Source organism: Anomalospiza imberbis, chromosome 5 (assembly GCF_031753505.1).
Source record: "Anomalospiza imberbis isolate Cuckoo-Finch-1a 21T00152 chromosome 5, ASM3175350v1, whole genome shotgun sequence".
In the NCBI taxonomy this organism is placed as follows: Eukaryota; Metazoa; Chordata; class Aves; order Passeriformes; family Viduidae; genus Anomalospiza; species Anomalospiza imberbis.
This window is the reverse complement of record NC_089685.1, coordinates 5,902,256-5,923,676: the sequence shown is the minus strand read 5'-3', so window position 1 is coordinate 5,923,676 and position 21,421 is coordinate 5,902,256. Positions and strand designations below refer to the sequence as shown.

The window sequence follows — 21,421 nt, the reverse complement described above, 5'->3', positions numbered from 1 at the left end:
GATTACAGAGACTAAACTGTTGACACCTGGGCTTGGGTGGGATCCATGAGCAGTAATCACTGGTAAAGACAAAGGAGCTGCTGCTCATTTCCAGGCTCGGTGCTCTGCCACACGATATGGGGAGGAAGGTTAAAACAATTGAAGGAACTGTTCTTTTTGCAGTCTCTGGGGTAAAAAGAATAGTCCAACACGCTTGATCAGATCTTCTGTTCTGGGCATTTTAACACTTCTCTGAGTGCAAGAAAACCACAAAAGGGTTGAGGCTGCAAGAGACCTCTGGAAGTCATCTGGTCCAACCCTGTGCTCAAGCAGGGCTATGCAGAGCTGGTTGCCCAGGACCACGTCCAGATATCTCATGAACATCTCCAAGGATGGAGAGACATACCACAGCCTCCCTGGATGACCTGTGCCAGTGCCACTGATCATCTTTCAGCTGGCTTCACAAAGTGTCTGACAGTGTGTGTGTCCTGACTTGCTTAGGTTAGGACATGGAATTGGCTGGTTCCTGGCTGCAGGCATCACATAGCAGCAGAATGGCAGTGTGAGAGGGCACGTGTGGGGACTAAAGACTGTGCAAGAGAATGGCTTTGTATGCTTGGCCTCGGATATTTGGTACAGAGATCTGGTTTTCAGCTTTACTCCTGAATTTTTGTACTTTTATCAACAAAAATGTTGTCAACTTCTGTCGTCCTAGGTGTTTCAAGTTCTCAAGATATCTTGAAGGTTAAAGGGATTTTGATCAGAAAATATGTAAAATCTCCATCCTTTAAGTAGGGAATGCCAGTTACAGAAATCTAAACTACTTTTAGAGTTACCTAATTTTGTGGTTTCTTAGGTAATAAGCCAGAAGGGAGGGTACCTCAAGCCCCATTTCAAGTAAGTCCTTTCAGTAAGACGCTTTTCCTGCAGCACTTGGAAAACACCAGTAAGAATTCTTGCCCAAGAGTAGAACAGTGATGTGTTACAGGAGCCCTGGCCTCTGAGGCTGTTTGTTCAAATCCTTTTGTTTATTATGAGCTGGAATGCAGGGCTGTGGGCTGGGCTGGAGAACACCAGCGTGGTGCCTTCGTGACACTTGGCATTAACAAATGGCATCTTTGTTCCAGCCTCTGCAGCTCCTGGAGCTGTAGAGGGGCTGTGTCTGGAAAAAGGAGCACGTGTCAAGTGGCTCAGTTGTGTGGAGCAAATGCAGCAAGTGGAGGAGGAGAACTTTTCCCGCAGTCATTTTTGATAAACTGATTTAGAATATGGTCTAGAAGCAAACAGATTTACTTCATGAAGACTAAAACAGAGCTCTACAAGGACTGGGAAGAAAATGACAGTCTAAAGACTGGTAAAGCATTGTGTAAAATTTTATATACTGGTCTTTAATTGTTTACATTATGCTGTTATTCTCTCTAATTAGAAATTAGTGATAACTGAGTTTTAAATACTTAATAATGTTTAAGGAATAGAATTATGTTTAATGGAAGAAATGTATCTCAGTTAACTTCTGGAAATACATATTTCAAAGTGTTGCTATGCAAAAGGGATTGTTTTTCTAACTAACTACTTCATTTTATGTTAAATGCTGCTCTGTTTTAGAAATTCTCTTTGCATGAAGAGAAAGTATAATAAATGATGCTTAATCCCTTTTGTTCAGAGCAGCTTTAGTATTGGTGTGCAGGTATTTACCAAGATTCTTCCTTTTGAACATGGTGTACCCACAGCAAAATACTATTAAGTGTACGTCATGGCTTTTATTTCGTTGTTTATGGGAATGAACTGGAAGGAAAATAAACAGCCTGAGTATTTAAGGGACTTGCTGCTATGACCAGAGAGTTTGTTTATTGCTATGATGTGTGCTTTGAGTGTGTAGATGTGTAGCAGCTGGTGGTGGTGCCTGCAGACAGGAATTTGTGCCAGTGCAGCTCTTTGAGCAGTGGGATGTGTAATGTGCAAACAAGCGAGAATTTTAGTAAAGTAATGGGAAACAAATTAACATTTTCAATTCTTTCGGGGTTTTCAGAGTGCTCTGCAATTGTATAGACAGTGATGGTGGGTTAGAGGACAAAAAAGGAAGAATTTCCTTTTTTGAATTTGGGGTAAGATTACACAGGATGCTCTTGGTGTATTGAGCCTCAGCTCCATGGAAAGAGGCATCTCTTCTGAGGGTGCTGCTCCACAGCGGGTGAGCCTGAGCCAGTGTGTGGCCAGGAAGGCCAATGGCATCCTGGCCTGTACCAGCAATGGTGTGGCCAACAGGACCAGGGCTGTGATTGCCAGCTGTACTCAACACTGACGAGGCCACACCTCAAATCCTGGAATCAGCTTTGGCCTCCTTGTGACAATAAGGACGTTGAGGTGCTGGAGCGTGTCCGGAGAAGGGAACGGAGCTGTGATAGGGTCTGGAGCACAGGTCCTATGCAGAGTGACTGAGGGAGCTGGGGGTGTTTATCCTGGAGAAAAGGATAACTCAAAGGGGAAACTTACTGCCTTCTAGAACCCCCTACCAGGAGGGTGTGGCCAGGTGGGGGCTGGGCTCTTCTCCCAGGTAACAAATGACAGAATGAGATGAAAGGAGTTCAAGATGCATTGAGGTAGTTTAGATTGGATATTAGCAACAATTTTCTTCCCAAAAGGGTTGTCTAGCACTGGAATAAGGCTGCCTCGGGAAGTGGTGGAGTCACCATCCCTTGAGGTATTTGAAAGCCCTTGGTGCTTGGGGGCATGGTTTAATGGTGGGCTTGGCAGTGATGGGTTAATGGTTGGACTCAATGATCTTAAAAGTCTTTTCCAACCTAAACAAATCTGTGATTCTTCTTACATTTATGGCACATCTGTAAGAGGCAGTTTATTATACTGCTGCTGGTGCATGAGCGCTGCAATGTATCTTGTATCTACTACTCCTTCAGTGTAAGTAACCACTGAGGCTCTAGGTGGTACTCGCTTCATACTACCTTAATGAGGGAGCTACTCCATGGTTGCTACCTTTGGCAGGTGAGGTACAGCCTAGTCATTTTTCAGGCTGTTTTAGAGAGAACAGCACTAGTGAGTTTGAGTAACCCCAAAGACCATTCCTGTAAGTTGTATGATTACTTTTGTAGGGACTAGAGATGTGTGCTCAGTGGATTGCACATGGAGATTACTTTAAAAAAGGCTGTGCCTTACTGGTTTGCAGTAATGTAGCTGAAAAGGATTAGAAGCCATGCAGGATTAGACAAAAAATTCAAAATACAGGTAGGTACTTAGTAAACCTTGTAGAGCAGCAGCTTTTCTTTTTGTGGAAAAGACCAGTGTTTTACTGTCCTCTGGTCATTCTTCCCTCAGCAGCAGCTGAGTTCTGCTAGGCTGTGATGAAAGCCAGGTGTAACTATGGGCTCTGTGTTAGTCACCTCATCCAGGAGCAGCTGAGCTGCTGCTAGGCTGTCACAGGCTGATCAGCTTCTTCTTGACTGCTGGAAACATAAGGGACAGTCCTGCAAGTTCCCCCTCCTTTATTCTGGAAAACTGAGTTTCTGCAGGGACTGCAAGAGGGATCTTCAGGGTTTAGCTCGGTGATTTAAATGAATACAAAGTTACCTGGTTGTAAAATTTTTCCCCCTACATTCTCCCTACCCCCACATTAAAATACATGTTTAGGTGGATTATAGGGAGTCCTTGGGTCAAGATTCTCTGGTGTCTGTAGGCTACGCTTCCTCCATGTGGAACAGAAGAGAGAAGATGGCATGAAAGCAAGAGTAAGGAGGGATTTTTTTTTTTTTTTTTTTTTTAAGTTTCATCAGATCATCAAACCATAGTTCTGTTTCTTGCAAAAACACTGAGATAACACTGAAGAAAACTGATAAGAGTTTAGAATACCAGTTATTTGTCTTCAATTTCATAGTGATGCATTTTTGTGCCGAAGAAATTTTCTTGTTCCCATATTTAGTTTTTACTTTATCAGGAATCAACATGTAATTTCTAAGTTGGAGGTATTTAAATATTTTCTCTTATAAGAAAAATCATGTTTAATGCTTATCTCCCAAAAGAAAAGTTCTTGCCCCCATCTCAAGCTGTTTTCTGGGTTTTCAGTATGGATGGATTAATGAAATATTGAACTATCTCAGTGCAGCTGGAAGGTTAAGATGATTCTGGCAGAAAGCAAAGCGGATTACTTTAAAGGCAATGAATATGATAATTTACACACTAAATGTAATTGAATTGTCATGAGACACAGAACATGCCAAACTTTGATTCACACATTGCTTTTGCAGAGGAAGGGATGGTAAGCCATGGCCATGTTTTCAGCATAAATCAGGAACTTGCTTTCTGGTGCAAATACAGTTTGGCATTCTTTTAAGCAAAGGTTTGAAGTTTTTTCAGCTTACACTGTTACTCTGTGTTTTTGAAGATATATATATATATATGTTCTTCTGAGCACATTTTAAAATAAAAATAGAAACCATTTTTATTTCTGTTTAAAAAATGTATCAGCTACATACTTCGTGAATGTATTGACTGCTGTGCATTACAGTAGTAACTTATATTACTTATATTCAGCCACACTCTTTCTCAAATCTAATCTCTTCTACTTGGAAATTAATGATAGGACTTTAAATCTCTTTCTTGAAGCTCAGCAGCAGGCGAGCTTTAAACTTTAAATGAGGGAGCTTTTCCCCACAGCTGTCCATTGGAGAAGTGGAGATTTGGGTCAATCAGTACTTGAAGTTGCTGAAGGAATGTCAGGTTTCTAAGGAAGTTAAAAGTTTACTTTTTAAAAACTCATAATTAGTCTTCTGTAAAGACTTGCTGTAAGCACAGATCTGTCTTCCAGAAGGAAACACAATTTAATTTTGGTTACAATTCCTTTATCTTCCCACTTTGAAAGTAAAACCAGGGTTCATCCACTGCTTTTTGTCAGTGTTGATTGGGTAGCTTTAGTGGACATTGTCAGTTCAGCAGACACGCCATGTCAACTAGTAAAGATTAGGAGCCAGATTGCTGTAATTGCGTTGGGGGAGTGCTGGAATGCCCTGGCAGTGGTGTGAAGTTGTGTCTGTGCCCCTGGGTGTGATGGGGCTCTGGGAGCTGTGTCTTGCTCAGAGCTCACATGGGCAGCCAGGGTAACAGAGCCCTGCAGTGGCTGTAAAGCTGTGTCAGAGAAAAGCAAACCTGAGACCCAACTGCTTTGGGTCTTGAGTCCCCTTTCAGTTTAGGAATAAAGGATCCAGCACCTGAAAGCACAGGAGGAGCAGTGCCCTGCTTGGACACACCAAAGTCTGAGCAATATGAAATCATTCTACTCACCCCTTGTTTTACAGGGAGGAAATGATTTGTCAGTGTTGTAGATTAGAGATGTGAAGCTTCCAAATATAGCAGATTTAATTATTTATTTTTTTTTCTCCCTCAAATAACTGTGTAAATACACGTGTGCTGGTTCTGCTGCGCACTGGAGAAAATGACAGAGCTCTATGTATTCTTAATAAACAGGAGTAATGTGATTGGCAAATGATGGTGACAGAGGGGGCTGGGTGAGGGTAACCAAGTGTGACTTCTGGGGATCATAAATGGAAGCTTTGAAGAAGCAGCCAGACCTTCCTTTAGGGGAAGCTTGGGACAAGCACTGCTATTGTCTAAATGCTGGTACTTGTGTCTATGGTGGGTCATACTGAGGTTCTCTTAGAGATCCCCTGGAGAAAGGTGGAGTGAAAACAAGCAGAGACCATGTTAAATCTCTAACAGATGGCTTAGAAGGCCACCTTGGCACAACTTCTTGCCTAAATGTTGAGAAATATGTAGGTAACCTTTATTAAAGAAACATTAGGTTTGAACAAATAATTGTGTTAATGTCATAGGATAGAAAGCTGTAATATGTGATCTGTTTTTCTATTTCATGGCCCAGATGGTTGGTATGTACAATTCCTGAAGTTCATTATGTTGCCATGAACTAGATAGTGAAAAAAACCCGCATGCTTGGAGTTATTTTTATAACAGTGTTAGATTGAATTATATTTTAAACCTTTTGCAAGCCTTGCTTTATCTGAAGTTTGTTGCTTTTTAATAATCAAAAGAATTCAATGCTTGGATCTTTCACAAACTTAGTAATTAAAGCTGATTTACCTGATTGGTTTGATATAATTATATTTGGGATATTGAAGTGCTTTCTGTTGTTGGATATTCAAAATAGCAACTTTTCCTTTCTTGGTGCTCTCCGTTCCTGTCCATGTCCTAGAGGTGGTTTCTGCTCTGGGAACTGGACTGAGCAAAACTTAACTCCACTCATGTAGTAAATGCTGCATCTGCAGCGTCCTCATGTCCAGTGCTTGCTCACACACTGGTTTTTTGTTTTTGCCTGTCAACCTTCCTGTTGTCATATCCTTAGACTTATTCTAGCTCTGGGTTGCCCAAGTTGCAGTTCTGACACTGTAATGATGTCCTTCCATGTCTTCTGGGAAATAAGTTTTAGGCAATTTCTAAGAAGCAGTAGAAAGCCATGCAGTATTTCTTCAGTATTCCAATAGCTCTACAAATCTGTAAATACTTCACAATTTTGTTTTAAGCCACTAGTGAATGTTTCAGCTTTCTTTGACTGTTAGATTGTTTGTGGAATTGCCAGTTAGTGGGCTTTAGTACTTTCTTCAGTCTTTCAGTTAGTGGATTGTGCAGAATTATTTTTTTACTGTATTTAATATCTACACTGGTGGAAAATCAGAAATATTCTAAACTCAGCAATTAAGACACTGCGCAGTAACTGTACCTTGTTTTGAGCAGAATTCAAGACGTGTACCAAGGTCGTATTTTGCTTTGACACAATAGTTTTGGCATTTCTACATTGAAATAGTCTCCCTGAAGTTGATTTTCCAAGTATTTGGCTGCAGTTCTTTTTTTCACAAGGGAGAAAATCTGAACAACATTATTTTAATTCCTTTACAGGTGCAGATGCTGAGCAGGATGCTGCTATCAAACTTGCCCAGGAACGAGCAGAGATAGTTGCCAAGTATGACAGAGTAAGTGAACTTTTTAGTAATTCAAAAGACATTTTATAATGAGTCTTCATAATATGTCTGTTTAAAAAGTGAATCATAATTCCAGCTAGCTGTTGTTTAAAATACTCTGTTGAGTACTAATCTGATGTTCAATGATACGCTGGCCTCTGGGTGAATTAAACTCTCCACAGGGGATATTCTGGATAATGACTCAGTAATTTCAGGTGCATAGCAAGTTATTTTGGGACTATTTCAGGGAGTGTCTTGTATTAGATGTAGTGAAAGTGGGGTGTTTGAGGATGCTCAGTGTATCTGTGAGATCAGAAGGACTCTCATTTTGCTTTTTATTTATTTAGTCTTTGGTTATGATAGTACAAACACTGAAATCATAGCAGGAAAAGTAAAAGATCGGTGAACTGTATTGTTTCTCATCTTGTTGTGGGGAGCTAAAAAAATGCCCTGATCATACCTTGTTTGTTCTTGGACCACTTGTCAGGAAAAGCCTGGCACAGACTGTGCCTACAATGCTTACATAGTAGTCAGGTATTTTTGTAACACTTACGGGCTTTTTAAGTGTCGCTGGAGTACAGAGCAGTGGCCTCATTTGTAGAGTTCATTAAATGTTTTATGTGCCAGACTTACTGGTGGTTGGCACAGTGTGCACTAAATGAGTGGCTCACCTTAGACTAAGGAAAAACCTGCTTGTGTGTGGCAGGCTGACGCCAGCTGCTCCTCAAAGCTGCTCAGTCACTGCCATCCTCAGCGGGGCAGGGCAGAGGAAATGTAACAAAAGGCTCATGAGCTGGGAAAAAGGCAGGGAGAGATTCTTCACCAGTGACTGTCATGGGCAAAGCAGACCTGAGTTGAGGAAATCTGTTTAATTTATTACCTATCAAATCAGAGTAGGACAATAATAAAATAAAAACTGGATCTAACTGCCCAACTTCCTGGGCTTAGCTTTGCTCCCAGTTTTCTCTACCTCCCCCCCTGAGCAGCACCAGGAGGATGGGGAATGGGAGCTGTGGTCAGTTCATTCCATGTTTCTGTGACTCCTTCCTGCCTGGGGGTTTGACTCCTTAAACTCCTCCCTTTTTCCAGTGGGGGGTCCCTCCTACAGGCTGAAGTTCCCAATGAACTTCTTCACTGCGGGTCTTTCCCCTAGACTGCAGTTCTTCATGAGCTGCTCCAGCATTGGTCCTTCCATCAGGGTCAGTCCTTCAGGCACAGGTGCTCCAGCATGGGTCCCCCATGGGGTCTCCTGCCACCAAACTGCTCCAGTGTGGTGTGGGCGATGGCCAGTGGCAGGTCCATATTGGAGCTGGTTGACTCTGTCTCTATTGGATGTGGAGTAGGCTTCCAGCAGCTTCCCAGAGAAACTACCCCTGAAGCCCCCTGCTACTAAAACCAGGCCACACAAACCCAATTCACTTTGTGTTCTGAGTGGTGGCCTGATTTCACAGCCAGTAACCTGTGCATAGTCTACACCAGAAGCAGGTAGAGCTGAAATGTAGTTAAACTTCTGCAAGCCTTTGGCAATTGGAGAGCAGGAATGGGGCATGCATGAATGCATTATTGAGGGAAAACTCAGTGCTGCATTGTTTGATGGCTGCTGCAGGTCAGCATGGACTGTCTGTAGGATGTGCTCTTGCAGGCGATCGTTCAAGAAAGATGGACTTGAGAAATGAAATGAGTAGAGGGCACTCTGGGGACCTTGAGGGATTGTTGTGGAGTTCAACGACAGGTGTGGGATTGCTGGGACTCTGGTTGAAATGTATTTTGTGTATAGCAGTGACCAAAAGAGATTTCCTGTGATGAATATACTGTTTGTAAGGGCTGGTATAGGTGTTCTGCTCTCCTTTCTCTTGGCTGGTTAATTTAGGGCTGGTGTTCTCTTCCCCCTCTTCTAACCTCCTGCCACCATGTCCCAAAGAGTCAGAAGGGTTATGCTTTCAGTGGTTGAATGCTCCCTTATGTGTCTTTATTTATTGTGTCATAAAATAAAATTTGGCTTTTTATTTTTTCCTTTCCCCTTAGGGACGTGAGGGTGCTCAGATTGAACCGTGGGAAGATGCTGACTACCATCTTTACAAAGTCACAGATAGATTTGGGTTTCTACAGTAAGTAGCAAGCTTGTAAAGCAAATAAGATTAAAATTTTGCTACTATGAATATTCAGGCTCTTTATTGTATTACCTATTGATGAAAGTATTATGCTTTTAATAGCTATTTTGGAAACTGCTGTGTAAGTGTTACTGCTGGCTAATCTTTCACTGTGCTTTTCAATTCAGTTTCTATCTGGGTTCTTCTTTCTGTAATTTGATCTTGCATAGCGAGTGAAGTGTTTTAAAATGTTTTATTGGGGAATGAAAATTGATAGTCTACAAAAAACATATTCCAGGCTGAATTGGAGATAAATTTTGGTTGTGAATAACTTAGTTGGATGTAAACAAACTTGAAGTTCTTGGAAGGATTTATAAAAATTTTGTTAAAATGTGTCATTTTAAAAAGATCTCAACACATTAAGGTCACTCAATGGTTGTATATGAGCAAAAGTGTTTCTCAGTCCATGAAAGATTAATATCTTTTGGTTTCGTATATTTTCAACTTTAATGAAATCTCTGCTGATTTGGGACCTAAAGTTGAATCAACTTTAAGTCAGAAAATGCCAGAGTCCAGATGCAGTTCCCCTACAGGTGCCTCCTTTGTAACATAATCTGTTCCTTTTTGGCAAATAGAAGATTAGAGTATTAAATTGTATTAGGGTTTTTGTGGTTGGCAGAGGTGAATATGCAGCTTGCAGAAACAGAACAAGCTGACTTGCTACTTTTGATGATACTAGGGCTCTCTGAGGTTCTTGGTGTTTGGCATTTTTCTTTGAATACATGAAGTGAAATTTAAATCCAGAAAAATCAGTGATAAGTGGAAACTTAGTAATACCTATGTAATTCATAGTATTGGGAAGGGGGATGTTTATGTTCTGTTTTTTGGGGAACTTTTTTTCCTTCTCTTCCTTCCTTTTTGCAATATTCTTGTTTTTCCAAGCTGTCAGTTAAAAGTCATCTTTACCTGCAGACTGCTTGTGCTTCTTTGGGGTGAGTTAATTTGATGTGTGGCATTGGAAGAGATCTGTTTCACACAAAGAGGTCCTTGTGTTGGTAAAGCCCAGCTGCAGCACACATGCCTGCAGTTGTAGCATTCCTTATGGAGAAAGGATGCCAGAGTTATTTTATTTCTGGGGCAGAGGTAATGGAAGCCACTGCAGGGTTCACCTCTGCCTTTAGTATCCTTGTGAACTCCTGAACTTTTCCTGTTACCTGTATTGTGGTACTTGCATTTTTATGTGTTAGGTGTAAAAGATTGTTCAGGTCCTCTCCGCTTGCTGCTGCTGTTCAGTCATTACCCCAGATGTTCCTCTTGCCCAGGAACATCTCTACTCACCAATGCAGAATTAATTCTTTATCTAGTCAGCTTCAAGGGATGAAAGCTAAAAGATTTAAATTACATAAAGACTGCACAGGTTAACAGTGTATGCAGATAATCTCTTCACTAATTGTGCCTATTTGTAGCTTATCCATGTCTTGTTACAGGGCAGATTTCACCTGGGAGTGCTCTCAAGGCTGCTTTATTATTAAGACAAATTCAATGTCTAGCAAATTATGTTTTTATTTTCCTGAGAAGCAAAATCTCTCCGAATAGAATAAAGAAATCTAATAATAGAATAGAAGAAATACAATTAGGATAAACTTATCAACTGTCCTTTCCCTGAAATGACAATTTCTACTGTGCTATAGATTTTAACTGTGGTCTGGGTCATGTGTGCTGTCATACTGGGCCTGCTGTGTCTGAAAGAAACTCCTGTTCTATGAGAGTTTGAAATGCAGCAGGATTTGCCAAAAGCCTCAGAAGTTTGTCATCCCTGAGAGACATAATTCCCTACAATCTCTCAGGTGTAAATTAGCAGACAGGCTGATGCACACTGAAAACAAAATCTGGGGCAGTACCAAACTTAGTGTCCTAGTTAAGGTCTGCAGGGATTTGTAATCTTGTTTATATTGACATCTTAAAATACTAAGAGAGGTGTCTTTTGTATCAGAAGGGTGCTGGGTGTGAGGAACCTGATACAAAATTAGGGCTTGTTTTCTCAAGTACAATAGGCTTTGATTACTATCAGTAGTTTTCTATTTTCCCTTGTCTGTGTCCTGTTTGCAGCTTTCCTTGGCTCTGTGAAGGGGCATTCAAAGTTCAGCGGATTGCTGCTAGGGCAGGAAAGAGAATTTTGAGGGAATGAAGCACTCAGGCTGCATTTGTAACTTGCCACTGGATAGGATACAGGAGAATGTAAAGGCTGGAGACATTGCAAAAGTAGTTTTGGTCTAGATCTGCAATTCTTCTGGTGTCCCAGTGTCCTTATTTGTGTGTTAAACTGGGAATTTGTAAACTTGAGGGACCTGAAGACTTCTATTGTCTTCCTGCCTTACCAGTAGAAGTGGGCTCAGGTTTTCCTCAGAGAGGACTGTGAGAGGGAAAGTGCCTTTTTATTTACCAGTGGAGAAACTGGATTGTGATTGGAAACAGATATAACATTTCCCTTCAAGTAAAATATGTTACTTTAACCTATTTATAAGACCCTCAGCTGAGGTATCTGGCATCTTTGGTCAATTCTAAGTGATGTAGTATTTACTGTTTACAAGAGTTAGGTCCATCTTTACCCAATATCAGCTTAAATTTTTTGTAGCTGCTGCCTTCAGAACAGAATTTAATTTGTTTACTACAGTACATGGTTTTGCAGCTTTGCAAATGAATGTGAATGTTCTAGTTAACTTTGGATATTAAAAGGAAAGTGGTGTGGACAGGTTATTAATATTGCTATTTAAAACAAAAAAAAATATAGCTGAGTTAATGAATTTAGGGAACAAGAAGGTGTATTCAGTGAGAAGTAGCAAAGCATTATAATAATGAGACTTATTTGAAATGAATAAAGGGAAGTTTTAGAGGGAAGTTGGATGTGGGAAGAAGGTTTCCAGCAAAAAGTTAAGCTGTGAAATAACCTGTGGGGAGCCCAAGGGGACTGTCTCTCGAGATGTTTAACACCAGAGTGTGCAAAACAAAATGCAGATAGGAGGAGTTTGTTCAGTGGCACTGACTAAATGGTAGCAGTTATGAGCTACTCTACTGCAAACATAAATTGTATGGTAGAGGCATGCAGGAACCAGGAAGAGTGAAACACTTATTATTAGCTAAATTGTAGAAAATTTGGCCTTTACCAGCTACTGTTCAGTTGCAAGGCTATAAGGAAGTAGTGGGTTGTGGTTTATTTGAGCCATGTGGTGTTGCAGGCAAACCAGACTGGAGAATTTTTTTCCTAATTTACTGCCAGATAACATGACATTCTGACTGCTGACTTGGATGCTGGGTAGGAACACTCCAAACCATAACACTCTTAACAGGCACCTAGAGGAAACACCTGTCTCCCCTCTGCCTCCAGGACAAACTTCCTTTCCTTTTTGTCCTGGGTTGGCCTTGGATCAATCACCCCAGTTCCTTTGGTGAGGTGGCAGGCGGTGCAGGAGCTCCTGCACATGATGACTTCTTTCTGCTGCTCCTGGTTTCTTACTTTTTTTCTCCTTCTGCTCTTTGTGTCTTGCATGTCTTCCCCCACCCTGACGTGGTGTTCCTCCCACTCCAGCCATGTTCTCAACACCCCCTTCCACGTGTCTCTTCTGTCTCTCCAATTAGTATCGTTCCTCTTAATTAATACAGACTTATTTCTGCCAAGTGCTGTTGATTTTCCTCAGTGTTACCTGATATACACAATATATATGGAATAGTATATTGAATTAATACATCAATTAAATAAATATTCTTATAACATGGAATAGCCTATTAAAAAAACACCTTCACATTTGTAATGTTTCTTTCAGAGAATCCCATGTCAGGGAGCTTGTCTTAGTCATGACCATGGGTATTGACAGAGCAGACCAGTATATTTTATACAAGCCCAATGTGGTTACCAATAAACCTAAAAAAAAAAAAAAAAAACCCCAAAAAACCAAACAAAGGCAGCCATATCCCTTCCCAGAAAAACTTCAGGCATGGTCCTTATTCAATGCAATTTGTTTTCCAGTAAAAATCCTGCTGCTGATTTCACATGACAGTGCAGGAGTGCTGAGCAGTCAAACTGATGTGAAAAGTACCATTCAATTTTAAAATGAACATTTTTTTCTCTGAAGTCTAGCACCAGTGTCTGTATATACATTCTGTCAGTGTTTTGACAAGATTGGATATTCTTTTCTAGAAAGTGCAGGAGATGGAGGCTTTGAGCTGTGCCTGCAGCTGATGGAGGCCCAGCAGCCCATCTCTGGGAACTCCCATAGAGCTCAGGGAATGCTTAGCCTGTAATGGATGACTTCTGCAATCAAGTATTTTAGGAATGGTAGAAATGCCTAAGATCTCTTCACAGATAGTCATAACAAAAACTGTTTAAGCTGATTTTGGAAATGAAAAAAGGCAGAATGTGTTTGGTATTCATAAATAATCAGGGTTTGTGTGCTCAATTTTTCATTTTTCCTTTTTTTCCCCCCTCTTGTTTGATATGATGTATCTTTTTGGTCAGCATTGTAAGAATGTTGACCCTGCACCCCAAAAAAAGCAGTTCTTGTCTGTCTTATCTTGGAACCTGGCTAAATTTTAAAATAAATGTCCTCAGTATTTTCAGTGTGGACTGTTCTTTAACCAGCCCTTTTCTTTACCTTGTAGATAACTTCTATTTGCATTTTTTCTATCAGGAGTCATTGATAAGGGAATAACTTCAGGGAAAATAAGCCTAAAGGAGTTTCTGAGCGTCTTGAAGCTCATAGCAGGCATTCCAGTAATGCCTCAGGATCTGGGATTTTCCCCTTCCACCTCCTGGAATTATTTAGTTGATTTGGTGCTGCTTTGGAATGGTTAAAAAAAAGCTAAATAAATACCTTATTCCTTGTGTAGTAACAAGTTCCCTACTACAACTAGGAATGTTTTAAAAGGTATTTTTTTTCATTAAACTGACAGTTTATGTAATGTCTCTATTGATTTGTCTATTTAGAAGTGACAATTTTATGAGTTATTTTTTATAGCTAAAAAAGAACTAAAGGTCTTACTACAGTAAAAGGAAACAGGAAATTTACATGACAGTGTTTTTATAAGTAAATAAGAATTTAAGCTTTAACTGACTGTTGTTGAAGTCTTACATACTTAAAGATGTATTTTTCATTAATATAACCTTGTCTTTATTTTTTATTAAACTCTCCTGTTAACTACAAGGAAAGAAGTAACTTGATTCTCTCCCTGCTCCACATGTTAAGGTTGAATGGTCACAAGAGCATTGGCTGATTGAAGTTTGCAAAACAGCCCAAACTTTGTCCGTGATCCTGAAGTAGGGGAGAAGCTGAGAAGAGCATTTTGCAACTGTAAAGGTCAACCCCAGTTTAAAGAGCTGATCCTCTTTGGGGCCTTTCAACACCAGGCTAAAAGTCAGAGCAGGATAAGCCAAATGGCCTCAGTGTCTTCCTAGAATGGCACAGAAAGCTAAAGTTTGAGCAAATCTGAGCAGCATCACCAACATACCCCTGGTCACTGTACTCCAGGTCCTGAGGGGCTTTGTACTGAAATTTGTAAAGCATTGAACAACATCCCCCTGAAGAAGAAACAGCCAGGTTTATTTGTTTGGTACCTGTTGGAACTACAGATTCCAGTCTTTCAATCATTTGGGGACCAAGCAAAAATGTTTTTAAAAAATAAAATGTCCTACACTTTTCCTTTTTAGCTGTGAATTAGGATTTATGTTATCTGGTCTTTCAAAGCATCCTTGTGTCTTTTATATTTCTCTCTCAGTATATCACCCAGCTGAGAAGGAGGTGTTCTGTATTCTTTTATAAGAAATCTGGTCAAGATCACAGTTTTGCTTTTCTAAGTAAAATTTTAAAAATGTTGGGTTTTGGAATTTGGGGCAGGTACAGATCAAGTCCAAATTTTACTATTCCTCATTGGGAAATATAGATTCTGACCTAAATACTCTGACTAATATATTGTGGAAAGTGTTTTAAATGTTCAGACATTAATAGTTATGAAGTAGAAATAACAGAAGAAGCTGCAGTTTATTTACTGCAACTTTCCAGAAACTTTTTTCTTTCCATTGTTCCCTGATGAATGCCAGCAACAGAATTTTTCTGGTAACTTTTGGTGATGAGCTGTGAAAATCGTAGCAGACATGACATCACTCAAAAAACTTAAAAGTACTATTATTTCTTCAGCCTGCACCCTATCAGTTCTTTTCAGACTTTGTTATTATCAAGCTATGTATTAACTTATATTAGTACTTGTTATATTATAGCAATAACCTGTATTGTCACAATTTTTGGTCTGACTTGGGTGATTCACTTTAAAAGTTTTTCCTTTTACTACCTGCTCATTAACTGGCAACTGGGATATATATTTAGTGTGGCAGATGCTGTTATGGTGATAAATATTCCAGGATCAGCATAGTGAGACTGGGCAGATTGGAGGTTTATTTTGCAAGGTTGTTCAAGCGAGGTTTTATCCTCTGAAGACTAAGGAGTGGTACAATAGAAGTACTAGTGGTAGAAAATACAGATGTGTTCTGCCCCTCACCCCATTCATGAGGCTCTCTCCAAAATTTGGGTTAGATTCTTGTGTTACTCTTACAGTAGCTCTGCGCTGGTTCTGATGGAATTGCACAAATTTACAGCAGCTGAGAATGTGACTCATACCCTTAGTCTTTATCCCGTGAGCCTGTGAAAGCAGAGAACATGCTTTGAGAATACTTTGCTAATGATGGAGATTATCACATCGCCAGAGGCACTTTTCAAATAGCAGAATTCATTCATTCTTCTGCTGACATGAGACCTACCTGCTCTTCTCCATCAAACTTCACTCTTTAGAAAACATAGTGCATTTTTATTAGTTCCAAAGCATTTCTACAGCATGCTCCAAAAATGAGTTAGGGGAGCAAAGAAACTGAGAGCTCAGTCAAGGATTGAGATACTCCATTAAATGTCTCCAAATGAAACTATTGATTTTTTTCCCTCTGGTATTATTATTTTACGCTGAACTTTTTGATAGGGAGCAATATGATGAGGAACCAGTTATCCCCTCTTGAATTCTATTTCTTGGTAATTTGTATGTAGCCTTGCTGGAAAATAGTCCTTGTCTCTGAAGTATTCCTTAGTATTTTCTCCTGTGTGCTGTTGAACCACGTGTCCAAGAGGAATAACTCTTGCACAGCTCTCCCTGCTGACTTGGGTGGGTACATGAGTGAATTCTCTCCAGATGAGAGCTGTAAGGACAGGGTCTCTGAGGGTTCTTGGCAGCAAAAGAAGTTATGCTGAGATTTTGGGTAAGAGGAAGAAAGAAAGAAAGAAGCATGGTTGATGTAATTTGGCAATATTCAAAGTTGCATTAAAAACATAGGGTTTTTATATAATTTTAATTTCACAGTCTTAGTAGGAGAGTCATGGAATCTGATGGAAGGTTGGAAGAGGTAAGAAGTAAACCCAGCACCATCACTGTCACCCCATAACCACTAAAGCACATCACCCAGTGCCAGATCCAGAAGCTGCTTAAACACCTCCAGGGGTGGTGAGTCCACCTACCTCCCTGGGCAACCTGTTACAATGCCTGACCACGCTAAAAGTGAAAAACTTTTTTCTAATATCTAATGTAATCTCCTCTGCTCAGTTAAAAGCCATTTCCTTTTGAGGCCATGAAATCTGCACATGTGAGTTCAAGGAAGGAGCTCCAAGGCTGCAAGAAGAGCTGCAAAGTTACTGTTCACAGTCACACGGAACCACTATTCTTAATTTTCTAGGCACAGTAAATATTGCCAAACACGTTAAGTGATGTGATCGTGTGCTAAAATAGCAATGAAGCGTTTATTCTTAACAGTGCAATTATAAATGTCAGTCTTGCTGCGTTTTATTTATGCTGGTCATTCAGCAGGGACTTGCTGTCATTTTCTTCTTCTCAGCTTTGTGAGACAGGGTCAGACCCTCTTGTCAGGAGAGTGGCTAAACTCTTCCCTCCTTTGGGAAGAAGTGTGCCTAGTTCAGCCTCTTTCAGCTGCCAAAGTCAAATCTTTATTTTAAAAAAAGTTCAGATCTCTTTTATTAGAGAAAAGTTGTGTTTCTCTTCTCTTTCTTCTCAGTATACAAATATGCCTCATTTTGACTGTCTAGAATTTTTCATGAGGCATTATTAAGATTTACCATGGGAACTCTGCTGAATTCTCTTCTCTCCATTGGAATCTTGTATTATGTGCTATGGATTCTGCCTTCTAATATGTGATACACTTGCCTTGACTGATTTTGCTGCAGAATATTCATTGCTAATCATATTGAGGAACTGCTCTTAAAAAAAAAACCCAACCACAGATTCAGCTCTATTTAATATTCTTCCTTTTTGCCCTAATATACCCTGAGGATATTATCTTTATTTTTGGAGAGAAGTGTTAGTTTTCTTGGGTTGGTTATTGAGATTTGAAATGCTTTTTTTAGGTCCATCTTCCTAGCATTAGACAAATCCTTTCCTTTTTATTTTCCTCTTTGCCTGTTTCCATGGGGAACTACTTTTACAATAATATTTTAATTGCATTTCTGTATGACGTAACAAAACACAGCAAACACATGATTTATCAGTTATAGAATTCCTGATAAGTTGAAATGAATCCTTGCTTACTATGCACTTGTGAAGTGGTGAGGCTGGTTCAGAGACCAGGGTAAATAGGTAATTTTACTTAAACATCCTTGACAGTGGAGGAGTACATTGGACCTGCTGTAAAATTTCCTTAGTCCTGTCCGTTCTGCCTGAGTTTACAGCTCTGCTTCCATGATGGAAGTGAATACTGTGCTGTGAATTTGTCTGCACTCTTGGTGGTGGTTGTGTTGTGAGTCTTCTCTTTGCAAGCATGCATTTGAAGTTGTGTCCAAAAGCATGAGCTGTCCATGGCAGTTTGCAGTATTTGCTTCCTTAAAGTGAGGTCTTGTTTTTGCAAGAGCGTGTGGTCAGAAGTGTTGCTTTAGAAGGTGTTTTGGTTACTACAAGGAAGTCTTCAGTGCCTTTGTTGTTCACTTTTTCTCACACTTGCTCTTTTAACAAGTATTCTTTGTCAGCCTGATGGGGAAAAGTGGTTGTTTATTCAAAGCTGTTTCATGAAAATTGTCTAGAAAAAAAAACAGATGTATCAAAGGGAGAGGAACCAGACCTTCTCTCTGGTGGTCACCTGTGAGCTTTGCAATTGCATGTATTTGCACTTGTGTATTGAATGGTAGGACTTCACTAGAAGGAGGAAGTTGCCTAGAAGTTACGTGTCTAGAAGTTACCAATGAATTTTTCTGTGACTTGGACTGTGCATTTCATTTCTTTTGCAATAGTATTTAAGATGTTCTTGTCTTTAATTTTTTGTCTTCCCTTTTCCCTTGTGTTATTGTGGTGATCTATTGTGTGGTTTTTCTTTAGCTTTCCTTTCATGCATGGTCTTCCTGTGCAAGGAGGAAACGTTCTGTTGTTATTTGCTGTAATTCAGAATGGTATGGTCTTCTTTTTTTTCCTAAATCCATGTCACAGTGTTACCCCTTTCTTTGGCTTAGCTTTATTCTAAGCTTATTTTTAGGACTAGAGTTGAAATTTGAATTTTAAATCCATTCTTTCAGCTGAGTTAGTCCAGGCTGTCACTTCTGCAATCCTCTGCAGATATAGAAGGAAATGAGGTGAATGCAATCCTGTAGATTGATGGCAAACACAAAAATAAGCTGCAGGGAAATTCTGCCAACTAAGGACAAATAATGTGGTTTTTTGTTAACAGCTGCTGCTGCTTGATTTGAGTAGATCATCCAGTGTGTACTAGGAATTCATAAAGTACTTCCTTGTATAAAAAGAGCTATTAGGTAGCAAAACTGAAAAAAAAAGATTGACTTTGTTAATATGGTTTAATTTATACAACATTCATAAAGCGATGTGCAATGGTTTTGAGTTACTGCTTAAGCTCTAAAACATAAGTATATATTTATTTCATTTATTTTCTACTAAATTTAGCATTTGTAGAAGATGAAAGAAACTGAATGTAGGGAATGGCCAGAGTGTGTTTCACTGGCACAGGTTTAAAGGATGCTAAAAGGGGACACAGTTTTTAGAAATGCAAAGATGCTGCTACTCTTGACCCAATGAAGAACCCACCAGAATGGGATTTGAGACCACTGAAGTTTATTTCCTCAAAGAAGCAAGTGTAGGTACATAATGCTTTGAACTTCAGCAGTGAACAAGTATATATTGCTGGAACAATACCATCTTAGGTAATTTATGTTCAAATATGCTTTGCATAGTGCATGAATTTTAATGCAGATGAAGCTGCCAACATGCAAACCATGGATCACTGTTAATTTATGGTGTAAGTGATCTGCACTGAAAGGAACCTTTGAGCAGTACTACAAAACAGGAGATACATGTTTAAGGAGAAAGTCCTAGGCATTTTAGACATTTATCAAATGCAAATTAGAAGCAAGGAATTCTCTTTCCTTTGCCTTTTAGACTCTTGGGAATTTTAAGGTAGCTTAGGCTAATTTTTACCTTTCTTTAAAAACTTGGTTCTGAGAAGACATTTTTAACCTCAGTGTTTATTTATGTGCAATTAAAGTGACATCAAAAATCACTAGAAATGCTGATGTGCTCAGTTCAGCAGATTATAAATTTTCTTAAAGGTGTTCTGATTCCATGCTGGGGAAACTTCAAATTTTCATATAGAACGCACCTTTCCACTAAAAACAGAGGACAGCACTTACTTTTAGCGTTTGGCAGTGAAAACACAGTTCTTTGTTTTTTGCTATGAATTTCGTGATAATTTTTCATATTGGCAATAAAAACCTAACAGCAAAGTCAACTTCTTTCAAGCAGCCAAGTACTTTACTAAAAAGGCACCATTTTGAGATTTAGTTGAATTTGAGAAAACTTGAATTATATTTTGTCTCATCTCTTACAGTTCACATCGCTTGAGACTTTCTGGACAGGAGCTGCATGTTCATGGCACTGGGCTGTGCAAATTGGCAGCAACATCCACAGAAACCACAAATAATTGCAAATAAAAATCACAAAAGTGATTTTTAGTCACAAAATCACATGTGGTCCAACCTTTTGCCAGCATTAAATTCTTTCTTGCAGCATGTTTCCTGATAATTGTATTGTGGAATGTCACACTGGCTTATCCCATATGTTAATTAATTGCTTTGGCTTGCATATGAATTTTAACAAAACTTCTGAAAGCTGTTTCTTAATCTGCTGTAGTCACTACCCCCATACTGTGCAGAGGTTGTTCGGTGAAAATTCCAAGGGAATGATTACAGTAGCAGAGCTGCAATTATTTTGAGAGACAGATTCAATCAAAATTGTGAGTTCGTAAGTACATTGTGAGATAGAAAGAAGGAAGTAAGCCATAGAATTTTAGCTGTGAAAAACAACAGCTTTCTTACCTTCTTAATATTTTCAGAAATCTTTTCTGTATGTTATTGGTTTTGAAAATAACACTTTTGCTTTAATTTCCTTTGAAAAGATTAAGATTAAAGTAGTATTCATAGTCAGGATTCCTCTGCAAATTACCCTGAAGGTGTGATTCTGTTGCAAAGCACTGTTGTAGATATCCATAATGCCCCATATTGGCCTGACAGCTTTATGTGCCATGCGTCAGACTCTGAGGGGGAGGCAGACCTAATGGAACCCCTTGTTAGTGTGTTTATTGCTGTGGAATTGGTTTCCCAGTGTGAATATAGTCTTTTTTTTTGTGTCTAGTAAAGCCATAGATTCCTAGAACTCACTCCTGACAAATCACACAATTTAAAGCTGTACTGATTTGGGAAGGTTTACTTTTCCCTAATATGTCTGGATACTGTAATGGTGCAAGCCATTACTCCAGCAATCTGAGTTTCATTTTGTAGAGCAAGACAACTCCATTTATACTGAAGCTCTTTGTGTTCAGACACTTGTTGAGTGAATCCTTCCCTTCTCATACCTTACCTCTGCATGATCACTCTTACAAATTCATTTCACATCACTTTTGGTTTGGAGTTTTATACTTTACCGATGTTTTTGTGGATGTTTCCTCACAAATTTATTGATCATGAAGGTTTCAAAATGATACAATCACTGTTCTTAAAAATTTTAAAAATACTTTCTTCAAAATAAGTCTCCTGGGTAATAGCAAGTATGTTTTCCTCATGGATTTAAACACTTAAAAGGGCGTCACAAATGACAAGCTGAATGCACAGCATTTGTTTCTTCATGATTAACTCCATGAGACCATGAAGATCAGTGTTCTGCAAGAAACTTCTCCCAGATTATATTGAAAATGTGACGCCAGATAAGATTTCGAAAGACTTTTCATTTAAAATGAAACTCTGTGCAATGCTACAAGGTGATGCTATTGCACTTAGAGGAGAG

General features: G+C 39.4%; 1 protein-coding gene across 12 annotated transcripts in view; it reads left to right on the top strand.

The window, feature by feature from the left end:
* Nucleotides 1-21,421, top strand: part of USP6NL (USP6 N-terminal like) — a 110,903-nt gene that overhangs the window by 44,358 nt on the left and 45,124 nt on the right. For 11 of the 12 annotated variants that reach the window (XM_068189448.1, XM_068189453.1, XM_068189455.1 and 8 more), the window contains 2 exons: nucleotides 6,895-6,968; nucleotides 8,982-9,064. In XM_068189448.1, coding sequence (XP_068045549.1) covers nucleotides 6,895-6,968; nucleotides 8,982-9,064 — 157 coding nt within the window. Of the gene's footprint in view, nucleotides 1-1,115; nucleotides 1,334-6,894; nucleotides 6,969-8,981; nucleotides 9,065-21,421 lie in introns of those variants that run through there. The other variant, XM_068189454.1, reaches the window with a different exon arrangement.